Here is a 12,004-nt window from a genome sequence, read left to right as displayed (position 1 = left end):
CAGGCAAGAGGAGCTGAGAATCTGTAAGATGACTGTAGGATTTAGGAGGAGAGATAGAACATAAATTAGGTTCCACAGCTGTGGAGGAAATAAGGAAGAAGAAGCTATAAGAAGAGTATGGAGGCAGAAGGTTCTACATAAGAAAGAAATGAACTTCAAAGGGGTCGAGAAATAATAAAGTGATAGTACAGAGATAGTAAAGAGTAGGAACCCTGACCCCTAATTTTAAATAAGCTCTGGAGAGACCGTGCTTGGTTGGCCTGATTCTGCCACAAAGCCAATACTTTAGGGACGACTTCATAGGGCAGAAATCGAAGAAGTTACAAGCAGCTTGGCCTGAAATTGCTGTCAAGAAATCAATGATACAAACAATTTTCTGTAATTTTCTTCTAGTCTACTTACAGAGTGACCTAAAAGGGAACACTAGCCAAGTATTTGTGCTGACACCTATTTTATTATCAATGGGCATTTAGAGCGCAAGATTCACAATGCCACCTGTTGCGCATGGCACAAGTTAGAAACATATCTATTTTACTGGTACAATGATACAAGAGCACCCTAATTTGAGATAAGGTGTGTAGGTAGACATATATATATATACACGTTAAGTATATATATGTATATTTGTATGTATACATATATATATATCTCACTTGTATGCATGCATAGAGGTGTACCCACACATATACACTACATTTGTTATAGACAAGATTGTTTTTCAAATTATAAAAGAAATCACCATATATTCTATCCAAATAATTATCTTCTCTACCAAAAACCCATGTAGTGAAGAGGAAAAGAACAACACTGAGACCGAGGTGTCTGGCAAGTTGGAGATGTTGTGCAAGCTGTTTATTTATCTGATTATTAGTTCAACTTACTTGTGAAAACTATGATAGTTAAAGTTCCTTTGAATTTTAATGTTAAACCATTTGTGATTTTTTTTTTTTTTTTTTGGTTTTTCTCCGGTACCAGGCCATTTGTGATTGTATTTAAACGTGACTATATAGAAACGTTTGGTATATGAAGGAAATACCTATTTATTCCTTTAACATTATAATTCTAAATATAGAAATTTATAATTAGAATACAAATTTATAGATCACGCTATTATAATGTTTTAGTAGATGATTTTACTATTTGTCACTTTTTTACGTTTAATGTCATCTCCATTGTATACACTGCACACAGGAATATCAAAATGATATTTCCTATGAAAATTTTCTATGAAAATGAAGCATACACTTTTTCCTCTTTTGTTCTTTCCCATTTCTAAACTTGTTTATTTCTCTCTATGCACCAATCTCTAATACCTAAAATCTTAGCATACTAATAAGTGTGGGATATTTCCAAGCACCTTGAGACCACTAGGTAGTGATTTTTAACATGTCTTAATTATTTTTCACAGAAATATTCCCCTTTCTAATACCCAAATCATAACAAGATGATAGTTTTTCTATTTATCATTTCTTTCTTATATCATTCATTCTTAGGGAAATCTGTTTACCACGCCCTTGCCCATGGTAAACTTCTGTTAAACTGTAAACATTTCAAGAAGAACATATATTGTCACTGCACACTCTCTTATTTGGAAGGAAAGGAAATGATTTAGCATTTGAGAGTTTTTTCTTTTTATGGATTAAAAGGAAAGCACAAGAATCTAACAGCCTTGGAGGAAACTCAGCTTACTTTTGCTTTAATGCACCCAGAAGATTTCAAATCAATACTTACCATTAATGTTTTAATTGAGAATTAACATCGCTATAATTGGAAGTGAGGATCAGCATGCTGATGGGAAGGAGGTGATGTGTTGGGGGAGGTCATCACACTGGGGAGCGCAGCAACAGAAAGGAAAGCACAAATCATTTGTTCCCCTGAACAAGGGCACACAGTAGACACTTGAGTTGGTCAACTGTAATTTGTTTCGAGAGCCAGAACCTCTGGCAACACTACATTTTGGATTTATAGCAGAGCACAAACCTAGTAGTGACTTTGAAAGCAAAGGACAAAACAACAAGGGGAGAAGTCACTAGTTATCAAAGATCCCTTCCTCATCACAAGGGTTTACGGACTTTCCCTCCATCTAAGAACAGTCTGTACCCCTGTGGGTAGTCCCAGTGTGCCCCTTGGCCAGTTGTTATCTCAGGCATGCTCACTTCCTAAACAATTACCCCTTGCGGAAGCCAAGCATATGTAAATCTGTGTTATCCAAAATCCTTTATTTTTTTTTTTCCTGGAACTCCAAACCAATATATTTCCAGCCTGAACAATAGAGAGAGATTTATTTTTCCATTTTGGTGAAAATGAACTTTAAAAAAAAAATTGTGTTGTTTTCTAGTTGCCTCCAATGTCTTAAAATGTTCAATCAGTTCTCTGAATTCCCCAGAACATAATACCTCTGCCAGTGCCACCCTTCCCTCCAGTACCACACTGAGACATTTCCACCCCTCCATCATTCCGGAAATGAGTGTGCTGTTAAGATTTAGTTCCTTGAGCCGGTATAGCTCAGCTGCAGAGCGCCTGCCTGGCAAGCATGAGGTCGTGAGTCATGAGTTCGATTCCTGGTCCAAAAAAAAAAATTAGCTCCTTGGTGGAGTGAATTTATAAAGGGGGATTTTCCACATACAAGTTCTTTCTCTCCCTTGTCATCGAAATGGAAAAAGTCTGCTCACAAGAAGGGGCCCCTGCAGGTGAGGAATCCTCTGCTCTGCCCGGCAGACTGCTGTCCCTAGCCTGCACCCCATTGTCTGTGCAAACTGCGGAGCTGGAGCGCTCAGCTTCACTCTCCACACCCCGAGGGGCCAGAGGCCCTTTCCTTGGCTGAGAGGAAGGGCTCTTGTGAAAGCAGAGTTTGAAAAGCCCCAGTACTGTCATGGTCAAGATCACTAACACCGCCACTGCTATGCTTACAAATACGAAGACCACAGTGGAGGAGTAGTCGAAAGGCTGGGGCCCGGAGGAGGCGGGTGTGGAATTAAATGTGGGGACCATGCTCCCGGTGGCTGTTGGCGTGGTCTCGGGAACAGATGTTGCAGACCTGCCCTGTCCAGGGACATCGGGTGGTCTTTCTCCTGGCTTCTCACGGACTCTAGGAGACCACGTTCTCTTTGGCACCGGGCTGGCTGCAGTGACCGGCTGGCTCCAGGTGGGCACCTTGCTCGCCTCAAGGGCCAGCTGTCCTTCCCTTTTGCTCACACAAGAGCGTCTGTCCTTTCCCAGCTGGAAGCCCGCCGCACATTCGCAGGCAAAGTCTCCCAAGCCGTCCAGGCAGTGAGAAAGCTCCACGCATTTGCCGGCACGAAGGTACCTCCCGGGGCACGGACAGAGCACCGCCCCGGAGGGAAGCTCGTCCCAGCGCGCGCCAGCCTCTTCCACGACACAGGTGGCTTCGACGGAGAGCTCCCCAGGGCAGGTTGCACTCACCTTGGTCCCCGGGGGACTGAAGTCCAGCGCGGAGCTGTGCAGCTGGAAGGGAGCGCGGTAGCTCAAGTTAGAGGCGGCCCCTGGGCGCGGCGCGGGACACAAGTTGTCAAACTGGTACTTGCACAGGTAACCATTGGCGCGCAGGAGGCAGCGCATCTCCTTCCAGCCTGCGGGCTCTACCCCCCTAGTGGCCTGTAGTCCCGCGCACTTGCGCACGGTGCAGGAGCGCTGAGGCTCCTCCACCCAAGGCAGGGTGTCGCTTTCGGACGCGCTGGCGTCGGGGGTCAACCAAGAGAAACCGCGCAAGGGCTCGCTGTCCAGGGTGCAGTGGGAACTCCCGCGCTCCAGCGCCACCCAGAACACCAGGTCTTTGGAACCCCCTCCAGGCCCGGGGCCTGCCCGCAGGAGCGCGAGCACCGCGTTCAGCTCAGAGCCCCCGTGCACCGTGCTGAGCGCCCCGCCGCGCAGGTTGCAGGCCTCCTCCGCGGCAAGCCGCTTGATGGTAGCGTGGTGTAGGCTGTAGCAGGCCCCGGAGGCCAGACAGCCCGCGCGGTCTGCTGTGGGGTGCTCTGCACCGCCAGGCCGGGGCCAGAACGCCTGACAGAGGAGACACAGGGCTAGCGCCGGCCTCATCTTGGAGGCCTGTGCCCGCAGCTGCTCCCAACTTAGATCTGTCGGGCCGAGTGCGCTGAGCTTCCTCTGGAGCGCTGTCACCGCCCTCTGCAGCCGGCTCCCTCCCCTGTCTCCCTCCAGTCCCCTCTCCTCCGCCCTCGTCCCCCAACCTCCAGGAATCCCCACCACAATCCCATCGGCCAGCAGCTTCCCCTAGGCCGCAACAGGAAGCGTGACCTGAGTTCTGCCAGGCCCCAACAGCCTTGATTTATTCTGGGCTTGGAACACAGCTGGCGCCTGAGCTCTAGGAACACACAGTCGTCCGGAAGGTCAAACACCCTGCCTAGCATAAGAGAAAAAAGAAAGTTGCCAGAGGGATGGTGTTTTCGTCTCTCTGCTCAGGGAATTTCAGGACCTCGGGTCCTGGAACACTGTGGAGAAAGAACATTGCCAGGAAGGACTGGGGCAATGAAATTGCTTGTCATCCCAAGGCCCGCCCGCGCATTGTGTTTCTGTGGGGAGCTGGGCGCCAGAATGATTTGTAGATGGCTCTGGGAAGTTTCCAGCGTGGGGTGGGGTGGGAGATATCTTGTGAGAAATCTTAGCATCTTCCTTTTACACCACAGGCGGCTGTAGTTAGCCTCCAATCTCTTCCTGTGTTCTGAGTCTTCCTTCATCAGAGGAAATCCAGGTGTCCTAATTGCTCTTCAAGGAATTTAGAATTTCTTAGCGTTTTTAAGTGGCAAACTCGGTCCACCCTCGCGTTGCATTAAAAGTTTGTTCTTCATTTGCATTTGTTTCTTTTTGAAATGACCCATATTGGCTAAGTCAGGAAAGGAACTCTATATCAAGGCAAAATGAGAAATAATGCCATATGTCATAACTGCTAGGTTGTTAGGTTTCCTTATTACTATATTAGGCTATAACTTCTTCAAGCTTATAAGTTGTGTATAAATGAGTGCATCAACTAATTAATTTTGGAGAACAATTACCCTATGTGTTTCTTCATTCTGGAATTATTTTAATGTAATTTTCTCCTACGATTAAGTGCCAGTATTTATAGCAGAAAGCTGCAAAAGTCTTCTCTCAGGAACATTAAAGATCAACATCCTGAAGAAATTAAAATATTTATTACATTGGAATGTATATAGAATACTGTAAGTCAATCATCCAAAATTTAGGAATGGTTGAGTCCATTTCTTCGAGTTTCAACGAATATTTTGTTTTAATATGAACACTAATTTAGTTGGAAGAGGAAAGGAGTTAAAGACATGTAAAGGAAAGAAAAGTAAAGTCTGTGAGAGGATTTCTTGTTGGAAACTTAGACAACTGTACATCATTTTAGAAAATGTATCACCTCTCTGTCTTGGCTCCCATAACTAAAGTGTTCTAATCAAAAATGCATAAAGGTTTCAGCAAACCCTCCTAGTGATGAATGAGGCTTTTAATCAGAGTAAAAGTTGCCACCCGTGAATAATGCATGCCACCACACTTTAGACTCACTTTTTTGGGCTCCACTGGACTGTTCAGGTTAATGAGGGGCAGGAAGGAGGGTGTCAGGGTTACACCTGCACGCTGCTATCTTATTTTTGCCACTCCCCTCACTCTTCTTTTCCTCCTGGAAAGTCCACATATCTTGGCGAGCAGTGGTAAACATCATGAATTATCACCATACTTGCCTTGCTCTTGCTACTGTGGAGTTTTGCAGCAGGACTTCTCTCCTACCCGTTCCCCTTCCCAGTTTAAAGAACATTCATTAGTCCTTCATTTCAAATATCTGAGACATTTCAACATGGCTTTGCATGTAAATTAAGTAACTTAATATCTTATGAAAAAGAAACATAAAAGTCTGGAAATCAAATTGAGCAAATTTTGAAAATACCTAAATCGCTTGGGCCAGGTCTGCATGCTTTTGCAATCTTGTGACTGTGCATTGGTAAACGTGTTCCTGGAGTGTGGTATATTTCAATAAAACCTTTTCAAAACTTAAGCAGTCAGCAGAAGTTCTTAGCTATTTTGAAAATCACTTGGGATGAGATAAAGATGCTAGAGTAAGAAAGAACCAGTTAATGGAAAGCTTAGTAAATACATGATGTCACCCACTGGAATTCTGCCTAGGGAGGTAGAATATTAGAAAGAAATGAACATTTTGACCATAATGGTTACATATGTTAGCCTTGGCCATGTCTAGAATACAATGATAAACAGTCAGAAACAATTAGCACAAAATAAAATATGTACCACATTGTAATTAATTACTTTGTGTTGATCTGCATATCACTGATAATTTTGAAATATATAGTGTATCTGAAAAATTGGAAATAGAGGAAAGCTTTTATTTTTAAATAGTGTGTTTATTAAAATCATAATAGGATATCATTTTATCTCCAATGGAGTCTAAGTACTCCAAAATCTGATAACAATAAATGTGAATTCATAAACTCTCTTACATGCTATATATTTGAGAGCAAACATTGGAAAATCTTGTGATTTTTCTATATTCTATACCACTTCATGCATAGACATATATGCATTTTGTAAGTCCATGCCTAGAGAAAGTCTTGACATGTACAGTAAGAGATATAGTAGGACTGCTCATACCAACAAAAATCAGAATATGTCAAAATGCCCCCAAATGGCAGATAGACTGTGATACGCTCAAAATTAATGAAACATAGGCACAAATATGAATTAATTTTAGAAACACAAGGCTGACAAAATTTCTAAAAGATTAATATTGAGACAGATATTCTTTTTATAAGATTAAAATTACTATATATGTATATATTATTACATGTATACATATATTTTCTAGGAAAATAAATGCAGTGTAACAAGATAGAAGGAACAATAGGTGTAAGATCCTCATGATGGCTCCGTTGAGAAGAGGGGCAGGAAGGAAGAGGAGCAGATCTGTGAAGGGATCAGGGGCTTTTATGGGGATGTTGTTTTTGTCCTAGGTTTTGTCTTATATAGTGGCTTTAAGGATCATTATTCTATCATTAGAAATAAATAAGTTATGAACAAAAATAAAAATAACCATATTTAGTGAAATGATGGAAGAATGACAAGAACCAAGAATTACAATAACTCTAAACCTGAGTAACAGAGGGTCCCAAACTGCAATCTAGAAATGAAATTGAACTGTTACATCTTCAAAAACTATTCTCAACATTTTGTATTCTTTAATTTTGTATTCTTTTGAAAGAAAAGCATCTTTAAATTTAGGCCAATTATTAATCAGATAAGCACAATAAATACAATATTTCCTGTTTTCTAGAATTTTCACCCTATATAATTGGTAGAATCACATATGATATTTATTTCATTTATTAATTAATACTAGGTCACTCATTGTTCAGACAAAACATAAAAGGAAAGTAAGCTTGGTCCAACATTGTCAATTTAAATATTAATTGAAATTATCCGAACCAGTGATGGAGAAGATAAATTTTCACAAATTACATGTAACCTCATAAGTTTATAAAGTTGTTGATGTTCACCAAATAAATTCTGTCATTGTTGAGAGAAAATAGCATCTGGGTCTTAACATATTTCTGACTTCATTTAAGACATGTATAGAAACACTTCAGATAGAATTGAAAGGAGGCAATATTCCAACCAGCAACATGACATTCAGAACTGTAAGGATCTCTATAGCCTTTTAGAACTGGATGGGACCTTAACCAAATGACCTTTTAAACTCAGTGAGTTGCAAAATTCTCTTTTGTTCTTTTGGCTTTATTAAAAATTTGGGTCCATACACCCTTGTTATTCTCCATGCTGTGCCATGGTTTTGGATATCATCTTTATGCCACAGATGACCAAGCTTATACCTGTACTCCATTCTTCTAGGCTGAGCTCTAAATTAATTTATCCAATATCTATGTAATTTTCCCATTTGGATGTGAGATAGAAAAAAGAAGAAGCAAAGTTATAAGAATCATACTTGTGGGTAACTAAGGTTTAAACTTCCTGGTAACCTACAGAGAGACTCAGAAATCTAACTCAGTATGCACCTCTAAAAGAGGTAAAGCAGGTGAATTCGTTTTCATTCTACTGTTCCTCAACCAGGAAGGTTAATGTTATTAGGTGTTTCCAATAATCTCGAGCACAGGTGTTCTAAGAATACCTATACGCAGAAAGACACCTGAAAGACTGTCCTGAGGATACCTGAAGGCAAAGAGATATAACAGCATTAAATATAGTTGGTCTCAATAACTTAGCCTGCCATAGTCCCACCATCCTTCAACTTTTGGCTTAATTACCCCCTCTCCTGTCCCTGAGGTATAGAGTAGGTCTACTGCTTTTTTTTATCTCTTTGTTCTTTGTGCTTTTTTCTTCATACTGCTATCATAAACATAAATATAATGAGCAAGGCCTTGGGTTTAATCCCCATGGCTGCAAAAGAAGTGAGAATATAGTTACTTGCATGATTTAACACCCATGTGCTCAAATACCAGCAACATTCGCAGTATTGGGCAGATACTAGAAATGCAGGCTTAGCCTCCTTCCACACAAACTGAGTTAAAATGTGCATATTAACAATTTACTTACAGGATCTGTATGTATATTAATAGATTGAGAAGTGTGGCTCCACTGGACTGTATTTTCTTGAGAGTGATGTGTATCTTTGGTATTTATTCCAATCCCTAGTAATGTAGCTGCAAAGCAGCTCTTGATCAAAAACATGCATATGATAGTGCATCTGTGTTTAAGAAGACACTTACACAGTACACACAATATGCCATGCCTGATCCAGCTGTAGCTTCATGTTGTGATCTGTTTTTGGAGAATTTGTATGGTAAGTGTGCTTGCTCGTTGAGCCATGCCTTAAACCCAAAAGTATGTCATTTCCATGGGTGCCTGCAGAATTTCCACTTCACAGAGCTGGAAGAGGGCAGGGGGAAAAATCACAGCTACTTAAAGGGAAATCCTATTAGGCTTATCTGTTATCACTTTGTAAGTACAAGGGATAATCAGCAGTTACCTTAGCATTTGCCTTGTAGAGCCAGTGAAATCTTGTAATTGTTATTAGCTAGCTTAATGGCTGGATCATTTTAAGACCTTTGTATCTGACCACACAGCCAGCACAACAGATTTTATGTTGGCTTGTCTGTTCCAGAGATGTGATTTATTCTAACTATTAAAGGCATTTCAAATCTGATGCATTCAGCTGATTTTTGTTTGACCTTCAGATTTTAGCTTTAAGATTTTTTAAACAGTAGTGATTTAGGCAAATGTAGATACTAAAATTGAATGTCATATATCTTTTTAGTATACTACCTCTTTGTTTTATACTGAAGCCTCATAGTATGATATGATTTATTCCAGCAGGGAGAAATAGAAAAGAGCTGCTCTCTAACAGCATTATAGTTATAGTATCTGCATATCTCTGAATGAAAAACTGAAGATCTTATCATTGTAGCTTTGCTAAATTACACTTTTTGTGAATGGCTTCACTGTGGGTTTGGCTTTATAGTTTGTTGGCTGATTGGAATAGCTTGGGCCAATTTTCTTTCAATACCTCATATTTTGTGTAGAAATTCACAATTTAAAACGTATTTCTAAACATCCCATGAGTTTATTAATAGCCTTTGCTGAATACTTTCAACATGATTGGATAGATGCTAATGGGGAATTTGACTACTAAATCCTCTTGAGGGTTTTAATTTCCTGTTCTTCTACATAACAGGGTCACTCTGAGTTACAGTGGATGAAGGTGCAGAGCCTGGAGGGAGTTTTGAAGAACGTTGATCTTTAGCACTCTGAGCCTCAAGTGACTGCAGCATTCATTGAATAGTATCTACATGTCCACCAGGATGAGCTGGTGGACAATTTTCTACTAGAGAAAATTGGAGTGGTCTCTTGTGCTTTGGGTAGTCTACCTATGAACACTCCTAGTCAGGGAAAGGACTGCCTAAATCCCAGCTCAAGGAGACAAGATCAATACAAAATACTCATTAACATTCGTGTACACAAACAATGAATGGGATAAGGAAAGGATAACAGTAATAGCATTCACAGTAACTTCAAGAAAATGAAACACCTAGGAATTACCCTAACCGAGCAAGTGAAAGACCTTTACAAAGAAAACAATGGTACTCTGAAGGAGATTGAAGCTGACATCAGAAAATGAAAAGATGTGCCCTGCTTCTCGATAGGCAGAACCAATGTTGTCAAGATGGCCATAATCCAAAATCTGTTATACAGATTCAATACAGTCCCATTCAAAATACCAACAGCATGCTTTGCAGATTTAGAGAAAACAATCTTAAAATTCTTGTGGAGCCAGAAGAGGCCCAGAATAGCAAAAGCAATTTTGGGCAATAAAAGCAAAGCAGGCTTCATAGCAATACCTCTCTTCAAGCTATAATGCAAAGCAGTAGTGATAAAAATGGCATACTACTGGAACCAAAGCAGGTATGTGGATCCATGGAACAGCTAAAGATACAGAAACCTCCCCAGACATATTCAACTATTTGATCTTTGACAAAGAGACCAAAAGCTTATGTTGGAGGAAAAATAGCCTATTCAACAAGTGGTGCTGGGAAAACTGGTTATCTGTTTGCAGAAGATTGAACCTGGACTCTTATCTATCAACATCTATTAAATTAAAATTAAAATGGATCAAAGGTCTAAACATCAAAATAGAAACATTAATCCTACTGCATGATAAATTAGGTAAAACACTTGAAGATGTAGGCATAGGAAAGGACTTTCTGCACAAGAAATAGCAAAAGAACTAATGAATGGGATTATATCAGACTAGAAGGCTCTGTACAGCAAAAGAATCAATCAGTAGAGTGAAGAGACAATTTACAGAATGGGAAAAAAAATCCCAGCTACTCATCAGAGAATTAATATGTAGAATATACAAAGAACTCAAAACAATTAAGCCACCTAAAATTAAAGATGCAGTCAAGATTTGGGCAAGAGAAATGAACAGAGGAAGTAATACAAATGGTCAACAAATAAATGAAAAAAAGTCCAACATCCCTGGCCATTAAAGAAATGCAAATTAAAATAATGCTAAGATTCCATCTTACTCTGGAAAGAATGGGAACCATTAAGAAATCAAACTGATAAATGCTGGCATGGCTGTGGTGAAAAAGGAACCCTGCTTCATTGTTGGTGGGAATACAAACTAGTACAACTATTATGGAAATCAATATGAAGATTTCTCAAAGAACTGACATTAAAAATTCCATATAACTCACTATCTACCTGCTACATATCTTCCCCAAAGCTGAAGTCATCGTACTACAGCAATACATGCACACCAATGTTTATAGCAGTACGCTTCATAATAGCTAAATCCTGGAAGCAGCCTGTATATCTATCAACTGATGATTGGATAAAGAAAATGTGATATCTATATATAATGGAATACTATTCTGCTATAAGGAGTGACAGATTTGACACACTTGTAGGAAAATGGGTACACCTGGAAAATATAATGTTGAGTAAAATAAACCAGATGCACAAGCTTAAATACCATGTGGTATCTCTCGTTTGAATGAGGCAAAGTACAAACAACAAACTGATAAAGAGTGAGAAGAAAGGGACCATGGGACAGATCTCTTGCAATAGGGACGTGGTCCAGTGGAACAAGGTGAGGGTTGAGGAGGAGGGGAAGGGGAAATAAGAAGATGTGCTATCTACAGGTACCTGATAACCCCAATTAATGTGAACACTCTATGCCATAATATGTGCAAAGACAAATAATATCAACAGAAATAAAAAATGGGGTAAGGGAACTGGAGGAAGACGGAGGGAGAGTGAGGGAAGGGGGTAAAAAAAGAAACATGCTGTAATATGAGCACATAACTATTCCCCAAGACAAAGGTAAACTACATGAAGCACAAACATGTACAAGTAAAATTTTTTAAAAGTAAAGAAATGTATTATGCACTGAAAAGAAATCAATCAATCAATTGATCAATCCCTGCTCATTCTTTCCTGGAAC

At 40.1% G+C, this 12,004-nt stretch overlaps 1 protein-coding gene across 1 annotated transcript; it reads right to left on the bottom strand.

Annotated features, from left to right (window-relative positions):
* Positions 1-434: 434 nt before the first annotated feature.
* Positions 435-4,211, bottom strand: Clec14a (C-type lectin domain family 14, member A). Its single transcript, XM_005376891.2, has one exon. It carries the CDS (start codon positions 4,054-4,056, stop codon positions 2,602-2,604), a length of 1,455 nt encoding a protein of 484 aa, XP_005376948.1. The 5' UTR covers positions 4,057-4,211; the 3' UTR covers positions 435-2,601.
* Between the last annotated feature and the right edge of the window lie 7,793 nt (positions 4,212-12,004).

Source organism: Chinchilla lanigera, unplaced genomic scaffold (assembly GCF_000276665.1).
Source record: "Chinchilla lanigera isolate Chin_1 unplaced genomic scaffold, ChiLan1.0 scaffold00008, whole genome shotgun sequence".
In the NCBI taxonomy this organism is placed as follows: Eukaryota; Metazoa; Chordata; class Mammalia; order Rodentia; family Chinchillidae; genus Chinchilla; species Chinchilla lanigera.
The sequence above is the reverse complement of the archived record's forward strand: the minus strand, read 5'-3'. Positions and strand labels throughout refer to the sequence as shown.

Coding starts and splice junctions, on each gene's coding strand:
- Clec14a (XM_005376891.2), bottom strand. CDS start 4,056: ATGAGGCCGGCGCTAGCCCTGTGTCTCCTCTGTCAGGCGTTCTGGCCC.